Here is a 26,267-nt window from a genome sequence, read left to right on the forward strand (position 1 = left end):
TATGCATTGCTAGTGTATAGATTTATATATAGTCAATACATTCATCTATCATTCATTCATATTATTTTATTGAAGAGTCAATAATAAAAATATAAATAATAAATGATACAATGATAATATATAAAATTCATACACTTTCTGTCTTTTTCTGATGTTAGAATCCATGAGAATAACAAAGTTTGGGCATCGTTGCCTTTTTCTTAAGGTATACTATTTTGTATTTTCCAATTTATTCTTTCCATGTTCAAATTTTTATGCTTAATAGGCAATAAAGCTTAATTTGGAATATCACTATATTGGAACTTGAGGGAGCGAGGCTTTATACACTCACCAATGTCTATATTAATAACAATTTTATTATTTAAATCAATGTTGTGAGGACGAAAATAGAGGATTTGTCCATTCTGGTCGTAAATCAAACTTTCAAATTAATTAAATAATGGATTGAAATATTTTGGATCATGAAAATTCTCATCTCATTGAGTTAAACATGTGAAGTTTACAAGACAATTCACTTATTCTTTTTAGAAAACAAACAAAACTACTACGATATTCTACTTCATTCTAATCCATAAAATACAGAGATGTTACTTTAACATAGTGATAAACAATTATTAATTTTATATAGTTATACACTTTTCTGTATTTATATATTTATCATTAATTATTAATTATATATAACATAAGATTAAATCGGTTTATAGATTATAATTACATTTGAATAACACATGTTACAAAAGTTTAGTTATTAATAAAAAAGTTTACCAACAAAATATTTATAGGCATCAATTATCTACAAACTTCACTATCCAATATCTATCACGGAAAAGGATCACATATTCTATAATTTTTTTGTCATTTTATCTCGGACTAATCAAATTTCACAAAATAATATTAAAATATTAATTTTAATTTTTATAATTTTTCTTTTTAGATGAATGAAACTTTATGATTAGTTTAATACATCAAGTAAAACATGAATGGGACACACCCTTCACCTCAGATCTCAGCCACTCACGATCACTCTCACGGATTGCTCACAGCCGACACCCACTATCTCCTCACGATCACTTTCAGATTTATGCAATAATAATGAATAAGTTTTATATTGATCATTGTATTATCTATCATTTATGTTTTATTATATTAACGCTTTAAAAAAGTAGTACAAAAGAATAATTAATGATATATTAACTGTGTATGAATTTTTACACTAACAGTCCATAAATATAACATTATTTTATTCTTTTTTAATTTGCAATATAAGTTATTGTAAACATTTATATTTATAGTTACTAGCATTATAGTAATTGTTATAAAATGTTGCCTTTATTTTATATTTGAATGGATAGACTATCATCTAATTATTTAGTTATTACTAGAGACGTACTAATGCTCCTCCTTATGAAATTAATCATCCAACTCATAAACCCACTAGCCATTTCTCCAATGTTCTTATTAGTTATTCCCATACCTTGATTTGCATTAATTTCAATTTTTAAAGTTTCATCATATTAATTACACATCCTTATATCTAACTAGATGATTTCTTTCAGGTCAAAAATTTGGTACCGAGTCTCTATTGTCATACTTAATAGTTAATACCACAAATTGTTGTCAATTTTGCTTCAAGTGGAATCATAATCCTTATGGACATTGAAATTCAGTTTGTAACTCGATTAATTTAGCTAATTACTTAATTACTTGGTTATCAACTTAACATCTAATACAACTACATATAATGCACTATGCACTCAATATACAAAGACAAGTTCTAAGAAATTAAAAACAATTGAAATTTAATGAATGCCTAGTTAATTAATGTTTTGCTTTTGAGTTTTGACAATGGTTAATCCAATTTTTGCATAAGTGAACATAATCAGAATGTATAGACAATTAGAGAATTTTCAAGAGTACCAAAGCAGAAGGGAAGCTCTAATAGGAACATCACAAGCTAAGTCTAGTGAATGAAGCACCGACTCTTATCCACTACCAGAATATGTCAAGTTTCTCATTTCTGAGTATAAAAAGCTTTTGAAGGTAATTAGTAAAACCCATTTCTTGATTTGTATTAGTATTATATATGTATCACATTAACTTTATGCAATAATGTATTGCAGGGTTACATAACGTTATAGGGAGCATATCTGTTGTCTCACAAGTTGTATCAATAACAGCTGATGACACATATAATAATATACTTTATGAGACAGCATATGAGACAGCATATGTGTACCCATCTTGTTACATGAATGCAATATTACGGTCTTTCCACAGTTTGATATAATGCTTCCCACTCTTTATAGAAATCATTGCATGAAAAGTTTAGGAAGCCTACAATGGTCTAGGGCTATGGACACCACTGTCAAACATGTGCCCGAATATATGCATTTTGGATGCTGCTAATGAAATAGCCTTTCTCGCTATATTTTCTGCGACTCCTTCCATTTCATAAAGTATTCTACCCGGTTTAACGACAGCTACTCAATATTTGAGAAATCCTTTTCCTAAACCTATACACGTTTCGGTAGGTCTTACTGTAATCAGTTTGTCTGAAAATATGCGAACCCATATCAGAATATAGGATTAGATATGATAAAAATTCATGCATAAACTTTTCATAAACTTCTCTCATACAACCCTAACATACTTCCAAGCATTTTCATAAACTCCATTGTCATCTATGCTGGAGAGGGTGGTACCTGGCATACTCTAAATCCTTTAGATAAAATCCATCACCAAGAATGTTGTGGAGGGTGGCTCTGAACCCTTCATATTAACTGCGTCCTACAACAAATAACAAGGCATGTTCACCAGAAGCATCATTTACGACGGTCCAATATCTGGTACCATAAATTCGATACGCGATACATATGGTAAATAAGAGAATTATGTAACTATGGTTCAAACTATCATGAAAACCAAGAATTAGTTTTTAAAAAAAAAGCAAATATTATGAGACTATCCTGCAACACATGAATTTCATAAAAAAAAATATGAGGTTGTGATATGAAACCCAGAAAAGTTAAACTTAAGCATGTAGGATTAATGAAAGGGCTTACATCAATTAAAAGATATAATGATGCAACTAAATCAGATTCACAGAAGTACTCGAGTGTATAGTACCGATAGAAATGATAATACGTGTCATTATATTTAAAAATATTAACGCACTAAATTTTAAACGACTGTGAATAAAAAATAAAAAATAATAAAATGAACTTTATTTTGTATTTCAATATTGGACTCTCTTGTAAAGAAGAAGATCTCAACCCTACCACCACACAAAAGCCTAATGTTTTTGTAAAATATATTGGTTACCACACAACAATTTTATGATTAATGATAAACAATGATAAATTTATACTAGCTATATATAGCAATATGGAATTAGGAATTATGTACTCCTTTCCCTAGTTTCTCACAGGCATTTCCTCTATTCAAAGTTCTTAATACTTCTATAGAGTGATCAACATGCATTTAGCATGTGTTTTCCTCAGTTTTAGAGGTGAAGATATCCTACAAGGTTTGAGTGCAAAATCTTTATATGAGATTTCTTGCAGCATCAGTTTATTCCATTCTCACTGCTAGGTAATTTAGATTTGTCAAAATTCTTTAGCTACATGGACTCTAGAGTCAAATAAATAAATTGTCAAAGATTAAAGAGAAGCAAAAGAAAAGTGAGTCAAGTCTTTTTTTTCTAAACTATATTAAAAGAAGCTAGGGGATCCACAAAAATATGATCATATCTATTAATGGAGAGACAAATACTTAAACCCTATTCTCTCGGCTTTGGTCAAGGAATAGTTAAAAAAAATAGTTCGATTAATATTTAAGGTCGGATAAGGTATTACTCTACTAATTCCTACTCATGTTTACTCCTAAGTAATTCTTACCTTCTTTTATTGTGATTTGGTTGTTGGACAACTTATTCAGGAATTTGTTAGTCACATATTTATCGATGAGCATACTCTCTAGTATTAGAGAGTCTAATATTGGATGAAGATTATGATATGTGGCAAAAAAGGTTTTAACAGCTATGATTTTAACTTATTTTTCAATTAAAACAATTAAAATATTATTTTTCTCTACATATTCTATTATTGGAGTGTCCAATAATGAAGAGGAGTTGTACTTCACATTTAATCTCATACATATATATTATACACAACCTTAGAGGGTGTGTGGCAAGTGTGTAGCATTGGATCTATAATTAAATGGAGTGCAAATATTTTTCTACATGTATAACTAAATGTATTTCTATATGACAAATATTGTTTTTATTTTTATTTTTTAAAAACTTGTTGTGTTGTCAATTATTATTATTATACACATAAATTTATTCAATATTTTATTAGTTGTAATGATCATTATTTATATTATCATGTAGTTGATGTTAATTAAAATAAAGATATGACATGAAGTGAGAAAAATATTAGACTATTTAATGCTCATTTAGAAGATGGTTTCATAAAAATATATAATAAGTAACAATAATTGAGTGAGAAAAGAAAAAGTTTGTTACATTTCTTAGTTTCTTAGTAACCATGTAAAGAAGGGAATTGAAAGAGCAAAAGAGAAGAAAAGATTTGAACTTTTATTATTGGAATTGAATTATACACAAATGCAAAGTGCAAAAAATTTATACAATAAGAAAATTGGTAGTTACTTAAAACTCAAGCTACCATTTGAAGTAAAACTAATCATAATTATCATAACCCAAATAGGATTTACTCATGTCAACAAATCTTTGTTTAATAATCTAAATCTAGATATAATTAGTCATACTCAATTTGTACACCTAAATCATAAGAGCATGCCCCATGGAGGCACAAGAAGTTGTCTAAGCCTTGAAATGTTGAAGGAAAATAAAAAATTCTTATTTAAAAAATCTAAGTTATAACATTAAAAATCTCAACTAAGTTAAATTCAACTCATAACTTCGATTATTTTGAAATATCATTTTTAGAATATATCAATGTATTCATTTTGAAGTGTGTAATTGTCATTCCCAATTATTCTATAATGAGAGCAAATCTTGGAATTAGTTCTAAATTTATTTTATTTTATTTTTATAATCAGCCCTCCATATGTTAATTATGAATGTTATTATAAAACTTCAATGACCATAGGAATTTACTCTCATCAAAATGATTCAAAAATAATTGATTTTGGAAAAGTCATTATAATTTATTTGAATTATTAAATTATCAATCATTTGAAAGTGATTGGTAACTTTGTCCATTTGTTTCTAAAAATGTTAATATAATGATAAAAGTAACTCCATAATTATTTAAATTATCAAATTATAAATTCTTTTCCAAAAAATATTAAGTCTTTAATCACGACATTAATTCAAAATATCATAGTTGAGCTTGAGGCTGATTGTTTTACGAATTTTCTCTCAGTCTCAATCATTTATCAATTGTAGGAATTACTTTTTTATTGTTTATTGTTAAATACCAGTCCATGGTTTGAGAAATTATAGCAATCATGCACTCTTTTTTTTTATTTTTTATTTTTTATTTTTCACTTTTTAATTTATTAATTTAAAATTAAATTGTTGAAACTGAAAACTGAGATAATTTAATCTTAAATCTATTATTACAAAAATGGGTCTTAAATATTTCAATACAAGTTATTTTAGGGGGAAATATGTTTTTGAGAGTAAAATCTCAATTAAAAGTCGTGTCAAACAAAAAAAAGTTAAAAAAACATCCCAAAATGGTGGCTATTGTTATCATTTTGTTCTCCACTATGTGGACCATTCTTGACATTAGGGAAGTGGTTACAACCCCACCTTGCTAATCTTGTTTATCTTGAGTTGTCCCAAATATGGTTAGATTTCATCCAATATCAGTTTGTTTGAGTCCAAAAATTAGATTCTTACAATAATTGAATTAAGAGATAAATATGATCCAATTCGACCCATTTTGTGATCAATTGTTTATCATGTTTGTATTGTATATTCAACTGTTTATAAAATAATGACTTTCATTTGGACCAAAGTATAATTAACTTTCATTATTTATAGATATATATTAATACCAATAATTAATATATATGTATTATATTTAATAAGTTTAAGAGCAAGTTTGTCCAATAAACATTCGAGGTCAGACTCCCATTTGATTCTAGGTTCGGATTTAAAAAAATAACTCGATAAACATTTAAGGCAGATAATAGAAATCTTTTACAACAGGATCCAACCCATATTCACTCTATCCCCAAATTCGAAGAATCTTTAACCCTCATTTAAAAAATTTCAATCATTTCCATCATTATCACTGTTTTAATATTTTAATTACTATATTCAACGCTCTTCATTAATTAAATCATAGAAACCCAAAGCTTCATTCATTTCCATGTGATTCTCAAAAACTTCCAAATTAAGCTAAAAAGAGTTTCCGCTTTTTCTGTTCTCCTTTTTCGCTTTTTCAACAATCGATTTTATTCGAATCCCAGATTCCAATTCTATGTTTCATCACCAACAACAACACTCAGATTCAGGTACATACCTTCCACAATCTCCATTTCCATTCTCAAACTTCACTTATTCTTCTTCACACACAAAAAAAAAAATCAATTTTTTATTGGAAAAGAAAATGTGTATTTATGGTTACATTTTATGTTTTTTTTCATCATGATTTGAAGCTAAGTCTATCTCTTGCATAGTCATAAATTAGGGTGAGATTTTGGTATATTTATGACTCTGCGTGTGTTAATTAATTAATCATAATTGAAAGTGTGCAAATTGAAATAGTATTCTCTATTTTAATTTTTATTTTAAAAATGTGTTTTTACTATTGAACAAAACTTTGTCCAATTTTGGTGTTTGCACAACAAACTAAGTTGGCGTGTGTTGATTGAATTTGTCTATTTGAATACAAGTGGCTGCAAAATGGGTTTTTGTATTATATTGAATTTACTTAAAGAGGTTGTGTTTTCATTTAAAGTCGGTGGGGTTTGTATAAATTAGTCTTTTTTTGTATAAAATGAGAATTTGGTTGTAAATTAGGAACTTCAACCTTATAGAAGATATTTACCTTTATCTACTTTAATAGGCATTGGGATTTTGTTTGTTGGGTCTTTGATTGATTAGAATTTGCTTGGAAATTGGGTATTACAACCTCGAAGAAGATATAGCTTTTATCCACTTTTATAAGGTTTGGGATTGATTTTTTAGTTTACTTTGCTTGTTGGGACTTTTGATTCAGGGAAATTTGCTTGGAAATTTCAACTTGAGAAAAATATACCTTTATTCACTTTTATAGCCTTTAATCCGAAATTTCAATCTCTGAGAAGATATCTTTATCCACTTTTTTAACCTTTTGGATAACTTTCTGAGTTTTTGTTTTGCTTGTTGGGATTTTGATTATTGACAAGTTGCTTGGAAACTGGTAATTTCAACCTCAAGGAAGATACCTTTACCTCCTCTTATAGCTTTTGGGGTTGTTCTTTTGAGTTTATTTAGCTTGTTGGATTTTATTTTTGGATTAGTTTTGTTGATTTTGTGTGCTGTTTATTGAAGAAGACAAGTGGATTTAGGAAATTGATTTTGGTTTTTCAGAGAATTGAGTTGATTGATGGGGGGAAGTAGTTCTAAAGAGAATAATAGTTGGAGGCAGAATTCACCTGTACAACGTTCAAGTTCCTCTGCTTCTTCTTGGAGTCAATATCCTGACACTCAATCAGGTTATGGTCAAGGGGGTTATGCCTATGAGCAACAACAATTTACTTATCCTACACAGCCCCAGCAATATCATGATAACCCTCCTCCACCAAGCTATGGATATGAACCTTATGCTAGTAGTGGAGTAGCTCGCCCTGATGACAAAAAGAAGTTAGAAAGGAAGTACTCGAGAATCGCTGATAATTACAATTCCATAGATCAGGTAAGAGATGCTTTACAAATTGTAATGTGTATAACTTTACCTGCTGATTACATTACCACTGGTTTATTGAAATGCTTTCTTCTGGTTATCATTAATATTTTGATTTTCAAAAAATTAAGAACCAAATGATGCTTTATTTAAAAATGGAACTTCGGAGTGTAACTACAACATGTCAACATCAACAAAGCCTTAAAAATTATGAAAACCGTGAAATTAATTGCTATATTGGTTTTGGAAGATGTTGTTCATTTTCAGAGAGACTCATTATGAACTCGAGAGTTGGAAAATTTTGAAGTAATATTATTGTGATCATGCACAAGTTTCCGTATGATAATATTGTCCTATTATTTGCAAATTCCTTTCCCATGGTGCTTCTGGGTCATCAAAATTGCAGAAAAACTTTATGCTTTATCACTATTTTAACTCTTAACATTCTAGCATTTGGCATTACTTATATTTCATTACAGGTGACTGAGGCTCTTGCACGTGCAGGCCTTGAGTCTTCGAACCTTATTGTTGGTATTGATTTCACTAAGAGCAATGAGTGGACAGGTTAGACATTGTAATATACTTATACATATATATTTTTAGATAAAATTGGAATTTATGCACTATGTTGTGGTCAAATGCTGAATTTAACGTTGTTTTCAGGAAAGCAGTCATTCAACAGACAAAGTTTACATCATATTGGGAATGGTCAGAATCCCTATGAACAAGCAATATCCATTATTGGGAAAACCTTGGCTGCATTCGATGAGGATAACTTGATTCCTTGTTTTGGATTTGGTGATGGTATCTCTCAAAGTTCATACAACTTATATGATATAGAATTTTGTTTGAAGTTTAAATACGGTAATAGTCATTACCCATTACTATGCAATCTTTGCAGCATCAACACATGATCAAGATGTCTTCAGTTTCTATCCAGATGAAAGAATTTGCAATGGATTTGAAGAAGTGCTGAGTCGATATAGGGAAATTGTTCCTCATATTCGACTTGCAGGTTATACTTCTACCACTTGTCCTGCTCTTATGGTTATTCTACTTTGTTCCTGTTGTAGATGTTTTAATATTAATACTATGCTAATTGGATTTATGGTTTTATGTCAGGTCCTACTTCGTTTGCACCGGTCATTGAAATCGCTATGACAATTGTTGAGCAGAGTGGAGGCCAGTACCATGTTTTGGTTATAATTGCAGATGGCCAGGTATTCTATATTATATCCAGAATGTATGGAGGTGTCTTTGAATGAATAAACTATTAATGGATGATTCTCTGATCTATATGACCGATTTTCCATTTTTCTTTCATTTATCAAATATTAATGTTATTATTTGCGCTTTCCTGGTTTAGCTCACTAAGCTCAGTACACAACATAGTTTGCAAATGCTTTCTCCTTCATTTGTGCTTATATTAAGCTAGAGACAATTAGAGAACCAATATTTCTTTTCTTATATCAAATGCTTGACTGTTCTTAATTTGCAAAAAGCTTGTGAATCTAGCATTGCTTATGGAGTTCTAAATGACTTCAATTTGCGCCAAAAGGTGTGTGTACTGTGTTTTTCTTTTAAAAAAAATCAGAAAAGGATGTATCTAATACATATGTTATAGAAAAAGGTGGATTTGATATTAGAGTAGGTAATATAGGTTGATAGGGAATATAATCACCGATAATGAACTTATGTTTTAATCAATTGCTATGCATGTTTTCCTCTTTTTTGTTCTATACAAACTTAAGCCTGGTAGACTCTTGAGGAGTGCTATGCATCTTGCAAGTTCATCCAAAAGTGATATTGTTATTTGTTAGATACATGTATGATCATGGTTGCTACAATGTATGCAATATATAAGAGTATTTTTTACTTTCAATTCCTATAATAATCTATTAGAATATTTAGAAAATATCTCATTATCTTTATTGCGTCTTTCATATTCTAGAGTATCTTATATGATCTCATGGATGTACTTCCTATTCATTATATTTCTTTATTTAATTACGACTAGTGGATTTGCCTTTTGTATCACATCGTGTCACTCTGGCACATTATATATTCCTTTTGCACATTTAATTTAACTGTAACAAACATAAAGTTTAATAAGCTTTAGCTTGAGGGGGTCTTAGGATTTATTTCTTAATTATATTTTTCTGATTCCTTACCTTATTTAATATAATTAGGAGTGGAGTATCACTATATGTAGGGCTATTGGGTTTGCCTTTTGTATCACACCATCATTGTGTCAATATATACAAGAACAAGATAGTATTATTCAATGTCTTTATTATGTCCTTTCCTCCTACCTATCTAATGTAAACAACTTCAACAAGTACTTTGCAATGAAGTGTGATCCTCTATGCAATGATTTTTTCTTCAGGTAACTAGAAGTGTTGACACTGAACATGGGAGGCTAAGTCCACAAGAGCAGAAGACTGTGGATGCCATTGTAGAGGCCAGGTAATTATGCTTTTGGTTTTTTTTCAACATTTGTCTTGTTTGTTCAAGTATCTTGTCTCATTTTTCTCTTTTCCCACAGTAAATTTCCGCTTTCAATCATATTGGTTGGTGTTGGAGATGGACCCTGGGACATGATGAAACAGTTTGACGACAATATACCAGCTCGGGCCTTCGATAATTTTCAGGTTACTGATGAGCATGCAAAATATTAGTTAGTACTTGGTAAAATGTTCCAACTACTGGGAACTGACCCACAGAACTATTTTGTATTTCTCTTTGTTTTAGTTCGTGAATTTCACAGAAATTATGTCAAAGAACATTCCTCCTTCACGAAAAGAAGCAGCATTTGCTCTTTCAGCATTGATGGAAATTCCCTCTCAGTACAAGGCCGCTATAGAGCTTAATCTACTTGGGTTGGTTTCTGGTTCCTTACCCTTAGTATTATAAGAATTATTTATTTATATTAGTACTATTTCTTTAACTTTTTTGTTTCATTATGTTAACAAAAAGTTTTTGTCATTTGTGCTTATCACTCTTAAATAGTAGTCGGATCGCTAATGCTCCTCAGAGAGTTGCCCTTCCAACTCCCGCATATGGTTCAGCATCTTTGGGCACCTCAAAACTTTACAGTACGGCATCTTTTGGCCCTTCAAAACCTTCTCACACTGCTAGTTTTGGGCCAAGTGCCCCTTCTTATCACGACAACAGTGGCCAAGTTGGCACAGCTCCTCCTGCCCCAAGTTCCACCATTTATGACAATTTGGTACGGCCTATAAATCACTTCCAATGGAAATATTTGTTATATTCATTATCGGGTCTTTTGGGAGCAAATATGAATGTGTGTATATACTATATATTATTGTCTTTTCCTTTTCTTGTTCCATATCATAATAGAGCATTTGGTCACAGTGAGATTAAGGTTTGGTTATTGTTGTTTCCTTTTCTTGATCCGATCTAGCTTTTATTTGCCATGATCTTCACATGCCTCAATTAATCAGATTACTCGGCGTAAGAAACAAAGCATCTATTTGATCTATTTGGTTTAATAGTGAGAGATTGAAGGCATCAATTACCTGCTTATTTTTTTTTGCATAGTTTGTTGTCTTTTTTTCCTCCATTTGACTTCACTAATGTAATAACTCAGTCTGAAACATCATGAATCAAGGTTGTAGTGAACAAGGATTTGTTATCCTAAAGTATGTCCCAGACCATATGCCGCACCAATGAAAACATGTTATGTCAATTAAAAAAATAAAACATTCTTTATTTTTCCTGTTTTTGCTTCTACGTTATTGGTGTATGATATGGTTTAGGACATACTTTGGGACACCAAATCCTTGTTCTATGGTAGTATGGCATGTCCAATGTAGGACTGAATTTAAAATGGTTCATGTTATGTTTAGTTTTTATTCAAGATTCTTGTACTCTAAAACTAAATTGTATTGGTCCTGTGCAGCTTTGCCCCATATGTCTGAGCAATCCTAAAGACTTGGCCTTTGGATGTGGACATCAGGTAAACACAATTTTCCATTTCTTTCCAAAAAATCATGTAACAATCAGATTAAGAAAATGCATATGACATCTTTGTTTTATGTTACATGACAGACATGTTGTGAATGTGGTCAAGATCTTCAGTCCTGCCCCATATGTAGGAGCCCCATTAGCACCAGAATTAAGCTTTACTAAGCAGCATCTTTTGTTGGGAAACAATTATTGTGTGGTTTCAACTTAAATTCTTTGAATTTTTTTATTCAAATTATCAAATTGAAGTGTTAGATCTGTCTGTATATTACATTAGATCAGATGTACTTTTCTACAGATGAAAAGTTGTACTTTTTATCTTTTTTGCTTCTGATTATTTATTTTGAATGTTCGTTTGATCACGAAGCGATGAGTTGGTTGTTATTTTTTATTTATTCATACTACAAATCGGTTGGCACAAACTGAGATTGGCGTAGCCTTGCTCAAACGTATAGGCTACGCCAGCTCGTCGCGATAGTAGATTATTAGTAAGTATTTGTTGAAGTTTATTTCAATTGAAAAGATGTGTGCCAACAATACTAAATGTTTCACATGATAATTTTTCTGTCAAGGCCACAAGTTTGATTCTCAATAAAAGACCCAAGTCATATATAATGTGCACAAAGCAATAGCACATGGCATGTATAAATGAACAAATACTATGAAGTAATGATATTTATAATATTTAAATTTTAAATTATTCATAAGTCTCAATAATTCTGATAGCATTTTGTACCTTGAGTTTTGATGCTTAAAAACACTATTGATGATTGATTTAATGAATCATATGAGTACTGATAATGATTTGCACGATTGTGCAGACAAAATAAACATTTATGCTGAAGATGATAATCTTTAGGACACTCATTCAGTATGAACCAAAGTCTCAAATCCACTAGTTATATTATTTAATAGTATATTGCTTGCTAGTTTAGGTACCCAACCTCATTGAATCAGTATTTTAAATCATGATTACGTTGTGTCGTAATTGTGAAAAATTAATACTGATATAGTCATAATTGTGACTATATCAGTATTATAAAGTACAATATCAAAAATTGCTAATCCCGAAAAATAATAACATACTATCTGACAATGAAGTAGAAACCACATAGTGCAATTTACACAATTGCAATAATTAACAATTAGTTACTAAGTATTTATCTCAAGTATGGACTCATTATCACACAGAAGTATAGATAACACAAAAAGCTTGAGTTATAAGCTGTAAGCACCAAATTTGTGTCATTATTTCTAAGTTACAATAAATATGATGCTACTTCTGCACCACCACCAATATGGTTTAGTTAAGCTTGTCATGTCATCAATAACTTGTATGTAATTAAATATCATCAACCTCAAACATAACCCATCTAGAATATCCTCTCAAATTTGTGTTCAATGCTTTCAATCTAAAAAACTCAACATGTCTTCATTGGAAATGACTTCTATTAGTGCTACCAAGCTTAGATATCAAATGCTGAGACCTGAAACTGGATCTGATGATGAAAGAGAAAGGATGATTCTAAGATCAAAGGGCTGGTCCAGGTTTAGAAGGATTCCAATAAGAAAAAGGTTCGGGGTATTCAAAGTCTCAAGCTGGAGAATACTATGGAAGCAAAAAATGAGGCTTTTCTATGCTAAGGTGATAAAAAGATTCAAGGTGTTCACACAAGTCAATCCAAAACCATTGAAGTGCCTAGAAAAAGAACTCCCTCTTTCAAAAATTGTTTGATGTTTACTTTAGAGGCTCCAAATTCATATCTTGAGATAAATGTTTGGTTGTTGTTATTTGTTTATTTTAGAGACTTGGTCAAGGTTTTTAATCTTAGTGTGCAAATATATCAAGGTTTTAGGAGTTGTCGAAACTGTGTCGCGACCACAATTATGACTGTATTAACTGTACTTATCTAAAATGTCAAGATTTTTGAAGTTTCTGATATCACTTCCCAAACCATATTTGAAACCTTGGTATTAGTTGGATATGAACTTATAGTATAATTGGTTCTACAATGTAGCCAAGTCTTGTTTTCTCTTGATTTTCCTTGTCTACTTGTAAGTTTTGCTATATCCTTGCTAGAATCTAATAATTTACTTTTGAGATAAGGAATAAGCTCAGATTAACGTGAATATATAATTTGTACAAATTATTTAACTTTTGATGATGAGAAGAGAAAAGTTAACATTGTTTTTTATAAAAGTATAAATATTTCTTTTGTCCTTTGTTGTTACTTTTATCAATGCATGAGATCTTATCCTTTTAATATATTTTATTATCTTAAAGGTAAGGTTGTAACAGAAGTAAACAATGAAATATAATATTAGACAATAAAGACAATCAAGCCAAAATAATGGAGAATTCACCAAGTAATCAACCACATCAACATGACAGAACCAGGACAAAAGCAGAGTAGGAAGCACCTAGTCAAGCCAACCTAGTCAAGCCAACTACACCAAGAACAGAGGACACGCATTAATCTGCCCAAGCCAAAGCCAAGCCAGGCCAGGCCAGGGTCAGACTACATCAGCACACAGGCCACAAGCAGACCAAGGCCAACCCAATCAAGTTAGCACGCTGGGCCAACCTACATCAGCACAGGCCACGGCTATACCAAGGTCAACTACAAGCCACACAGGCCACAACAACATAGGGCACGAGCAGACTAAGCCATTCACATCAGAACCAGGCCAACTCAGCCAGGCCACGATCAAGATCAGTCCAAACCATACATTGCAGCCCACGATAGCTTGTGCATCAAGCAACCGTTTTAATCTTCTATTTTACCACATGTGTTTTTCATGTTAGTTAGTTATGAACTTCTCTATATAGATACTATTAGTTTCATTTTGTAAATTCATTCAATCATATCATTCAACTCAAATTCAATAAAGATTCATTTCCTATTCTTTATCCTCTTCTTTCTCAAACAAGAAGTGTTATTCACTTCCTTCTCATTCAAGGGAGATTATATCTTCACAATCTTTTATATAACAATATAGTCAAGTCTTCTTTTATTAAAAAAATTTGTCTAAACAATGATAACACAATTTTCTTCACACCTTTAGCTCATCATTTATAATTTATATGTTAGTTATCATTAATTCTTATATAATAGTAATACATATAAATAATAGATAATATAATAATCTAGTAAAAAACTTTACACAATATCATAAATCCTAACTTCTTTTATATTATATAAGAATAAAGTATTCTTTAGGAGATAACTTATTTCTTTCAACTAGTAAAACTATGACACATGTACTGTTTTGTTTAGTTTTAGAATTTTTTTTTATAAAAGATTAAATATAATACATGTCAAGATTTTAAAGACTGGAGAAGATAATTTATCTCCTTATAACAAAGGATATTTTATTCTTTGTTAGAGAAACACATCTCATGCCATGAATCATAACAAAGTGAAGTATATCCTTTGGAGTGAAAGCAAGCAAGTGAAGAATGAATTTAAAAATGGGCTTTGTTTGTATGGGCTTACATAATAGATCAGGCCCAATACCACACATAGTAATATCAAAACAACAAAAGTAAGAAACAAAATGGAAGGAAGGGTTAATTTAAGGAGGACCACATGTATTATTCAATGTGTCATAAGTTGTGATTGGTTGAACAAAATACATATAAGTTAAAATATAATTATTAAGTATTTTTTAACCAGTCATAGGTCATGACAAAAGATGTGTTCTCAGTTTTAAGGAGTCGGACTCTTCTATGGAGAGGGAAATACGGTAAAAAGAAAGCAAAAAAAAAACAAGATAAGTGTTATATCATTTTAAGAGTAAAAATATCACTTTCATCGAGTACTAGAGATATCTTGCTCGGTTTAAGGAGGAACAAACACACACAACAAGTGTTGTAAGTTGGTTCCATTATTATGAATCATCATTTCCTATTATAACTGCACTGTGATTGTGACTATAGTCACGCTTACTACAATTGCGATCTTTGTGGCTGCAATATTGTGATAGTGGTGATCGCATTTCACTGCAATTGTGATATGACACCAAGTTACAATTATGTGATCACAACGGGTCATAATGCAACCACATCGGGTTGCATTTGGGCTGCATTAGGTTGCAATGCAATCATATTGGGCCGCATCGCACCACATCAATATCAAAAATATTTTTTACTCGCAATTTATTTGATTCATGAATGAGTTTGGTATGAAGAACTTATAGATTCGCACAAGGTTTTGATGTTTAGGAAAAAATGTCTAACATGTAAACCTTCTCCCACCATTTGGTAGTGTTCTCACTTCTCATGTATTTGTGAAATGGTTTCTTTACTCTAAAGTATAAGTATATGAGGTTGCATTGCATTGTAATAATATCTAGAAAATTACTCTTGCTATGAGGTTTGTCATACTGGCAATAAATTATAAATTTGGCAGTATATTATGCCCTACCTTGATCTTTTATTTATTTATTATTAATTACTTGCTCAATTAAGTACTTCAAAAAGGAATAAATTAAACACCAAAAGTAGCTCTATACATTAATGAATGATTTTCAATGGCGTAAGTCACAGAGATTTTGGTCATACAACTTTTAATGTGTAAATAAATTCCTGAATTTCAAAAAAGTATGTAATTAGGAGACATGATTAGGAGTCTTCTAATTTCAGTCTCTAAAATGATTGGTCAAAGTTTATATAAAAAAAATTGTTTTGAATTAATATGTTGGATTTGTTCTCTGTAATTTGTTAATGTGTTGGATTTGGTTGTTATAAAGTGTTTGACTTTTGGATATATTCTGTCTTGCAAATTAAATGCAAACTAAGGAATTTGACCATTTTTTACTAGGACTAAAAACATGTTTATGCTTTTTAATATGATGTTATAGAGTCAATGAATGTCCATAATAAGAATTCGCCTGTTTCTTGAAAATTATTTGTTTTTTCAAGATTATTACTATCTGTTCAAAACAATATCAATATAAAGCTATTTTAACATGTGATGTATGCTTAATCAAATTCAATATGATTTACACTATAAGATTCAAACTTGGTGCCACCAAAACTGAACAATCCTTTCATTTCACAAGCCAATTCTGCATTTCAAATATTTCACTCGGATCACTTATACCCTTAAATCAAACCATAGTATAAAAAATTGCATCTTTAAAATGAATTTAACAAAATGAAATGCAATAATATGCACCTTTTCCTAGAATCAAAAACTTCATTGGAAATGGCAGGCAAGTTTAGAAAATTTTATAGCATACTATAATCCAATAGTAAATTTAAAGTAAAAACTTGAGCTAACCTGCTGTCATAAAACTGTTAATTCAAAACATTCCAAATTGTACATTTGGCATTGTATAAAAACCTTGAAACTTAAGCATTCTTCACCATGAGAACATTAGCATGTATATATTTCCAAGTAACATTGGTGCAAAAATAATAATAACCTGTTATTAAACAATTCCATAATGGCAGTTAACACCACATACCACAGCCAATCATTTATAACCTTCAGAAGATCTTAACAACTATGCAGTCGAATTTGTCACAAGAAAACCTGAGATTAGATCTATACATGAAATTTTAGTGTCATCCGAAAGTTCCATGGCAAGTCTAAGATATATATATATACTTGGTAGAGACCGGGAGTGCCAGAAATAGAAGCACAGAAGGATTAGGTACACAGTTTTGTGTTCGACTCGATCAGTTGCAACACCCGCCTTTTGCAGCAATAGCTCCATCTCTTGCACCTGATTGACCTTGGGAGCGTCCGTAGCCAACTTTTATACCAAATGACTGCAATAATAGATCCAATGATAATTTTAGGTGAAGGGACTAATCAGATTGGAAGTTTCCTTTTTTATTACCACTACTTATGTATATCTATGCTTCTGATACAATTAAGTAGTTAAATCAACGTGGTCAAATTAATCAGTAAAACTCATGGATAATTCTTACTATGCAAGTGAAAATGTCAAATTCCTCATGGACAAGTCATCCAGAATGACTATAAGAGAGGATGAAGACATCAGTTCACATACGCAACTGAGAATTAATATTTATTGCATGCATTCTGATTTTGATATCTTGATCTATAAGATGCCATATTGGGATGGGACTTACAATGACCAAGCCTAATGTATTGTCACAACAAACTTCCCACAACTTTTTACATAAACTTGACATCAGATAATTACCTCATTGGACACATCAAAGACACCTTCCTGGATATTCTGAAGAATCTTTGCAGCAGCCTGTGTAAAAGCCTGCGGAATATGCATTTAGTTACTTTCGATGGAAATGAAAATTACAATATCATTGAGGTAAGATGCAATATGAATTCAGTCCTGCTACAGCTAGATATTGATTGAGATTATTAATCACCTCTTCCACATTTTGAGCTGTCCTGGCAGAAGCCTCCAAGAACAGAAGTCCATTTTCCTTCGCAAATTGCTCACCCTCCTCTTTGCTCACTGCCCTTCGGTGAGACAAATCGCACTTGTTCCCTATGAGAATGATTGTCATGTTGGGATTGGCATGTTGCCGGGCATCTTCCAGCCAACTTGCTAAATGATTAAATGTTTCTCTCCTGGTCAACAAACGAATCTTCGGGTTTTCAGTTCAAGGCAGAATTAGAAAAATGAACTAACCACGAGATTTTAACTCCCATGCCACCACATACACAAAAAACAGAGAAAAAGGAAGATGAAATTGGACATAATATTAATTTGTTTTGAGGAACAAAAGGAAAACCACAAGCATGTATACACTTATAACAAAAAGGGGCGGTCCAATGCACAAGGATCCCACTAAGTAGGGTCTAGGGAGGGTACTAGAGCAAACGAAGAGGCTGTTTCCAGGATTTGAACTCATGATCTGATGTCACTAAGCAACAACCTTACCGATACGTCAAGCTCACCCTCTAATGCATACACTTATAACAAGAAAACATGTAGCAACCAGCAATAATGCAGTACTAGAGCTCCTCAGACGAGGTATTGGAAAATCAAAACCCATTGAAAGTAGTTTAAAATACACAAATATCCTAGACCCCTAGGTCAAAAGAATGGAAACTGTCAAATAAGACATAAAAACAATTACAAGGTTAAGAAAATAGCGAAGCTTCCAGCCTTCTACCACTAAGCCTTTATACACAAATAACTATACAACTACACAACATACTTATCGGATACATTATTTTGTTAAGACTGAAGCCCATGAACAGAGCCCAACCCAAAAGACTAGTCTATTAGGTGGTAAAGCTTCATGACTTAAATACAAGTTTGTCATGCTACTCAGTGTAAAACTCCTAACATTATTAGCCTGGAAGAAGCAACAATAAGGTTGCTGCTCAGTTACAGGACACATATTCAAATCTTGAAAACAATCTTAACTTATTTACCCTCTCCAGACCCTACTAAGTAAGACCCGATGTGTCGTTCCGAAGACGCAAACTACAACTGACCTTGTAATATCATAAACCAGAAGTGCCCCTGCTGCTCCTCTGTAGTAAGATCTAGTGATGGATCTGAAAGACTCTTGACCAGCCTAGTAAAAAAACAATGCATTCTCTGCATCAGTACTTACGATATTATTCAAAAACCACAACAAATACACTTTTGAATTTCCAAATAAAAATAAAATTTACTTGTGAGTTATTAATATTGACGAATTTTTGTTAAATAGCATATTATTAATAGTATTTGAATAGAAGATTATAATTCTTACAGTATCCCATATCTGAAGCTTAATTGGACGAGAATCAATGGTGAGCATGCGAGCACCGAATTCAACACCAATGGTGAGATCATGAACAGGTTGGAACCTTTTATCGGTGAATTGAAGGAGTAGACATGATTTCCCTACACCTGCGTCGTACCATATAATTAAATAAATAAATAAATAAATAAATAATTGGTTGAAGAGAAGAGAAGAGAAGAGATAAACGAACCTGTGTCGCCGATGATGATGTACTTGAAGAGATAATCGTAAGACATGTTGATGAAGAAAGAAACGACGTCGTGTGGAAGGAGAAGGAAAGAAGAAAAGAGTGAGTTGAAGAAAGAAGGGAGTGTTGTTTTCTTTTTATATTTTCAAATCTCAAACCATTATACACGACATTGGGTGGCGTGGCGTATCGGCATCACAAAACATCTATATTATTTTTATGTATATCTTTAAGGGAATATTTTTTGAGATAAAATGTAGGGTTAAAAAAGATAATAAAATATTTTATCATGAAATAGATATATTTTTTAATAACTAAAATTGAGAAATTTATGATATTTTTTTAGTTTTTAAAATTATTTTTTGTAAAAAATAATTAAATATATCATAATTTTAATGATTATAGAATATAATTTATCTCATAATAGAAAGAGATAAAGTTTGTTTTGTTTGAAAAAAAGTGTCTTCCCAATTTCTTATACACAAATGTTTTCTCACAAACTTTATCTATTATTTTATCTGTTTAGTTGAAAAATATTTAAATTAAAATTTTAATAATTTATTTCATATTATTAGATTTAAGCCACCGGTCATTGTGAACAATTTTAATTGATTATGGGGTAGATATTATCTCAACCTGCCAGGATGTGTTGCAGCTTGGTTCACTTTGATTTTTAATTTTGGTTATTTATTTCCTTTTTCTTAAGATGAAAATTAAAATTGTGCCAATAAAAATTTTGAAATTTTCTATTTCCAATATCATATATCTATACTATTTAATAAATGGAAAACATAAAATAATCATCTCATCATTGTGTAATTTGTGATTTATTATTTTGCCTTCATTATCTTTTTATTTCTACAAAAAATCATATCACATTATCTTCTTATTTTACCCCGATTATCTTCTTATTTTGAAAGTGTATTTAACATTATATTTGTCATTTATAATGTATAAGCTACACGTTACAAACAATATGAAAGCTGACTATTAACAAGTTAGTGCAAATAAAATGAATATATGCAAATAAATCATGAATATTGTATAACAAAATTGTAACTTAAGTAAATGTATAATTATATAATATGAAAATATAGAAATTGTAGTATGCATGGTTCAATTTGTTTAATTAATGAATTCAAAATACAAAATTCAATCTATGTATATTAATTCTTTATAAAAGCAATCGAGTACCGATAAAAGAAAGATCAGTTTTGATTAAATTTTAGTTTTTCTAAATAGTTCAAATATAATTTGGGTTATTTCATATTATTACTCACCAACTCATTAGATTATAAATGAAAAGTATAATTTGAACTTTATGTAAGAACAAGTATCATTTCTTCTATTTTTTTGAGATGGGAAAGATGATCCACAATATTTATTTTATTTCCTTTCACCATTTTCTTCTAATAAATGCAACAAAATAGAAATCTTTTAATATGAATCACATAATGACGATGAAAACCATAAATATCAAAATCATGTTTTTCCTTTCTAATTCCACTAGAGTTACGGTAACTATCATTGATATTATTTCTTCATTTCTCGAGGTAAGGAGGCCAATCTACTATAGGTATTGTTTCTTTTCCCTTAACATTTATAATTTAAACAAATTTTTTCAATCAAATATTTTCTATCCAATAACAATATTTATTTTATTTCCTTTCACCATTTTCTTCTAATAAATGCGACAAAATAGAAATCTTTTAATATGAATCACATAATGACGATGAAAACCATAAATATCAAAATCATGTTTTTCCTTTCTAATTCGACTAGAGTTACGGTAACCATCATTAATATTATTTCTTTCATTTATCGAGGTAAGGAGGCCAATCTACTGTAGGTGTTGTTTCTTTTCTCTTAACATTTATAATTTAAACAAATTTTGTCAATCAAATATTTTCTATCCCATAAATTATGTAACCAGGATTTTCTCAATGCATATCAGATACGTATGAGCAAAATAAATTATTGTCAAACATCAAAATAAAAAACCATTTTGTCCTTTTCAAATAATTACATGAATACTACTACAAGCTTAGGGCAAAGGTTCCTTCAATTAAAAAATGTATCGTCACACTATGAACGATTGAGTGTAATACATTTCACGATACACAATTGACTTTGGAACTTCTGAAATCTAATTATCATACAAACACATTATAAGATTTTGCAAGAGACAGTTTTATTTATTTTTCTATAAAAATATGGTGACAACTCCAATATTTGGAAGATGATGAAAATGTTAATCTTAACCAATATGTTTGTAGGTAACGTGATTTATATTGAAAAATAAATAGCTGAAATTTCTACCCTTAGTTCAATTATTATGAGCTTAAATCTTAAAAATTAAAAACGTTAAAGAATATATATATATATATATATATATATATATATTCTTTAACGTTTTTAATTTTTATTGAGAATTAATATTTTATTTTTTGGGTACAATTAATAGGTTATTTTGAGACTATAAAACAATTATATATGTTATTTTATATTTTTTGTTACTCAATTAATTTTAAATTTTAATTAAAATTAAATATTGTTGTCCCTCCTAAACTTTGTATCAACATCCACTACTAAATATGAGTCAAATCATATCTTTATATTCAGTTCGGTCATTAAATTGTACAAAATGCCGAATACAACCACTAGGTTCATCTTTTGCATCTTGTTCTTGGTTTGCATCTTTACATGTAAAAGAATCTACAATTTGCACCAAACCAAAAAAAGTTGTTCCTTCTTTTATTTTAAATTTCAGGTTTATATATCTATTAATCTATATATTAGTATTGGTTTGGTCTACAATTAGTGTTTACATCAATAGAAGAAAAGATAATTGCCTTATAAGTGGTGAAATATGCCACCTTTTTTTTAGATATTATAAAACTTTGTATGTAGAGAATAGATATAACTTATATTATCTATAAACTTCATAAAATATTTAGAGGAGTTGGAAATGATAAAATTAAGCCTATAAATATGCTAACATAGTCAATTATACACGTATGATAGTGAATGATAATATACTATGTATGAAAATCCATGTACTCCAACCCACCAAAGTTAACTCTTTTGACTTCCATTTTACCAATTATATTTATGGATAATGTAAGAGATTTTTCCTTTATCGTTATGTATGGATAATGTAAGAAGGATATATGATTATGTTTTTTAGTTTAATCATGTGGTTTCACTAGCCAAACAAAAGGGTCATACATTTTGAACTTGATAGCTATATTGAAAACATTATTGATTCATCATTTGTCGTTTAGTATATATTAGCGTGTCGACAGACATTTCGTGTCTATCGATCTGCATTCTTATTTTATGATATTAAGTATTAAATTTGTATTTTTTATTTTAGAGAATTATAATGTTTTTTATTGGATGTACTTCTTGTTATAATTTTCGTATTTATTATAATATCCAACTTAAAGTGAGATTTATTAATTATAGTTATTTAGGATTATATAGTTTTAGTTATGAAATAAAAAATATTAAGGGAAAAATAAGAAAATAGAATTATGATAGTAGTTATTTCAAGTTTTGACTTTATATATTGTATAAATATCATCTATTATTGACTTTTAAATTTAAGTAATAGAAATAGATAGATAATGTACTAGTTGCATATAAATCTTTACACCAACAATATATAAATAATATACTCTTAGAAAAGTAAAGCATGAATTAAATACATATTAAATTTACATTTTCTGACCAATGAGAAACAAAAGATATATGAAGTGATACAAAGTTTGAGACAAAAGAGATGTGCTCCTCAATCAAAATCTATTAAATTAAATTGAGATCTTTTATATCATTTCTCTATGCATAACCTAATACCACCAATATGATTTTGATAAATATGTATCAAATAATAACCAAGTTAATTTCTAAAGTTAACAATATTATACCTTGGATATTTGATTGTTTGAGATAGGGAGACAAAATTCTTTTGGTATAGATGATCGAGAAAAAAATGTATGTATTGACTGTATAAAAGTTTTATACTTCATCTGTTTATTATCTTCCATTTAATTTAAATTATTATTGACTCTTCAAAAAATAATTTAAATGAATACAAATTTATATTGACCATATATAAATCTTTACATTAGTCATATATAATTGATATCTTCTCTCCACTATTTTGTATTTTTTAACATTTGTTTGTTTATGCACCACCCTTCTATCTTCATCTCCATCTAGTGTTAATTGAACTATTTGCATGTGTTATTGATAAGTTGTGCCAAGTTCATGGGATTGGTTCACACATAGTTATTGAGTGGATATGAGATGAAAAATCAGTTGATTAGAACAAAATATCTACTTCACCCATGAGTTTTTGTATTTTAAGAATTATTACACTGACATAATATTATATATATATACTTTAATTTTATAATAAGTCGTCCACAAGCTACACTACCTATATTTAATATTGACAAAATATGATATTTTATGTATCATTTTTACAAATAAGCATACTCACCGGAAATGTTTTATGATATTTCTTTTCTTCATTGTCTTCTTTTTCAAATGTTTTATTTTGTGTTTCCCTTATTAATCAATGTTAGGTTCTAATTTTCCAATGCACTTGAAGACTGTGTAAAGATAGTGACATAAGAAAATATTTTTTATTTTATTTAATTTTATGTAGTTTTTATTATTTTTTAATTTTATAGTAAGCAACCCATAAACTACTCTATTTATATTTCGGGTAGATAGGGCATGATATTTTATATAATTTTTACAACAAGCATGCACACCTGAATTTATAACAGCTGCACAAATATTTTGTCTTTTATTTTGTTCGTTGTCTTTCTTTTTTAAATGTTTTATTTTGTGTTTCCCTTCTTAATCTCTTTCCATGAAACATTTTTCTGATTTTTTTATAAATTCCATATAATGGGTGAGATTCTGTTTTTAGTTCATTATGACACGTTAACCTTGACATAGAGTTTTGGTATATATAATAACTTTGTTGTTTAGCGATTAAGATTATAAATGACAAAATAGATAAAGTTTGTCGTTATCCTTCCATATAGCCTGAATTTTTTTATGGGTATATCATACATTTTTTGCTTATTTGTTCGTTTGTCATGCCCACCAACATTTTTATTGGACATTGCATGCAGTTGCGGGCATGATGTAAGAAAAAATAAAATAAATTATGATATTATATGATCAATGTGTTAAAAATTATAATGTGATATGATTTGTTCAATTACATATAAAATATCAATGTTTTTTTTAAATTTATCATCATCTACTTTATTTATTTTTATTGTATGTTTTTTTTACTCTTATAATATTTATTAATGTCTACGGGTTGCTCGTATGCTCATTTTAAAACGGGCAAGTCATACAATTTTATTCGTTAAGACAATACGAGCATGTTCGTGCCTGCTTAAATTTTGCGAGCATTCTTAAACATGAGATAACTCATTTTGTCATCTCTAATTTAGATATTATGTGTTCAAATACCTAAAACATTTTCCCCTAAGAATGAAGGTAGGTATATCCCATTCCAAACCACATAATTAATGACAAATGGATGGATGTGGATCCTAATAGATGACTGAAAAGTTATTTATTAATCCATATAAATTCATTTAAATCATATTTTATATTATTCAATTCATCTATATCCAAACTTAATGGATGAATTCTATTTTATCAATGACTATATTTTCATGGATTATAATGGGTGAATATCCAATTTATTTGATTTTTTTAATTGAAATTAAAAACACTTTTGAAGGAAAGAATTCTTTTAAAAACCACTATTTCACTAAGTCATTTTTAAAAATCACATTTATAAGAAAATCACTTTTAAAAACCACCTTATTTTTTTTAAAAGTGTTTTTAACGTTTTTAAATTAATGTTTTTAGTGTAATATCTATTCATTGTTATCGTGAAGATTTTTGCACAATTACTATATCATTCATTTTTATCAATAATAATTAAATATAATTGTTGGATGACACATTGATGATGTATAAAACTCATATGTTGTCAATGTATACATTTTTTTATTTGTTTCAACTTTAGAAAAATAGTTTTTTGCAATATTTCTGAAGTTCTTCATTTAAAGTTTTTAAGATATATTTATATATCTTATATACTTAAGATCAAAGTTTTAATATTATCTACTTCCATATTTCATATAATTGATCTCGATTTAATAAAACATTCAAAGTGAGAATAAGAAGCACTATATGAAACTGACAATTGAGATAAGAGTAAATTACACTGACATCCCCTGAGTTTTAGTAAAATTACACAAATCACCCCTCACTTTTCTACACTTACACAAAACTCCCCTATTTTTAAACTTTCATTACATTGACCACCCCTGCATAAGAAATAAGTGTAATCTTTTAAACAAAAAATGTGATAAATGCAATTAAGTTAAACAAAACATGATATATTGTGGAGACACGTCCA

At 29.5% G+C, this 26,267-nt stretch overlaps 2 protein-coding genes across 4 annotated transcripts; one reads left to right on the top strand and one right to left on the bottom strand.

Annotated features, from left to right (window-relative positions):
* On the top strand, positions 6,338–12,233 carry LOC109335770 (E3 ubiquitin-protein ligase RGLG2-like). Of its 3 annotated transcripts, none has more exons than XM_019571942.1 (12): positions 6,338–6,510; positions 7,571–7,895; positions 8,363–8,447; positions 8,547–8,687; positions 8,785–8,898; positions 9,006–9,103; positions 10,270–10,349; positions 10,429–10,534; positions 10,635–10,762; positions 10,893–11,112; positions 11,806–11,862; positions 11,955–12,233. In XM_019571942.1, exons 2-12 carry the CDS (start codon positions 7,587–7,589, stop codon positions 12,033–12,035), a joined length of 1,419 nt encoding a protein of 472 aa, XP_019427487.1. In that variant the 5' UTR covers positions 6,338–6,510; positions 7,571–7,586; the 3' UTR covers positions 12,036–12,233. The 3 variants fall into 3 exon arrangements, with proteins under 3 accessions (XP_019427487.1, XP_019427489.1, XP_019427488.1); XM_019571944.1 differs by lacking the exon at positions 6,338–6,510 and adding an exon at positions 6,997–7,166; XM_019571943.1 differs by lacking the exon at positions 6,338–6,510 and adding an exon at positions 7,177–7,400.
* Positions 17,241–19,950, bottom strand: LOC109335772 (ras-related protein RABB1b). The gene is made up of 6 exons (XM_019571946.1): positions 19,805–19,950; positions 19,582–19,721; positions 19,319–19,401; positions 18,238–18,442; positions 18,051–18,119; positions 17,241–17,649 (listed from the first exon to the last, which is right to left on the bottom strand). Exons 1-6 carry the CDS (start codon positions 19,848–19,850, stop codon positions 17,557–17,559), a joined length of 636 nt encoding a protein of 211 aa, XP_019427491.1. The 5' UTR covers positions 19,851–19,950; the 3' UTR covers positions 17,241–17,556.

This window comes from Lupinus angustifolius, chromosome LG20 (assembly GCF_001865875.1).
Source record: "Lupinus angustifolius cultivar Tanjil chromosome LG20, LupAngTanjil_v1.0, whole genome shotgun sequence".
In the NCBI taxonomy this organism is placed as follows: Eukaryota; Viridiplantae; Streptophyta; class Magnoliopsida; order Fabales; family Fabaceae; genus Lupinus; species Lupinus angustifolius.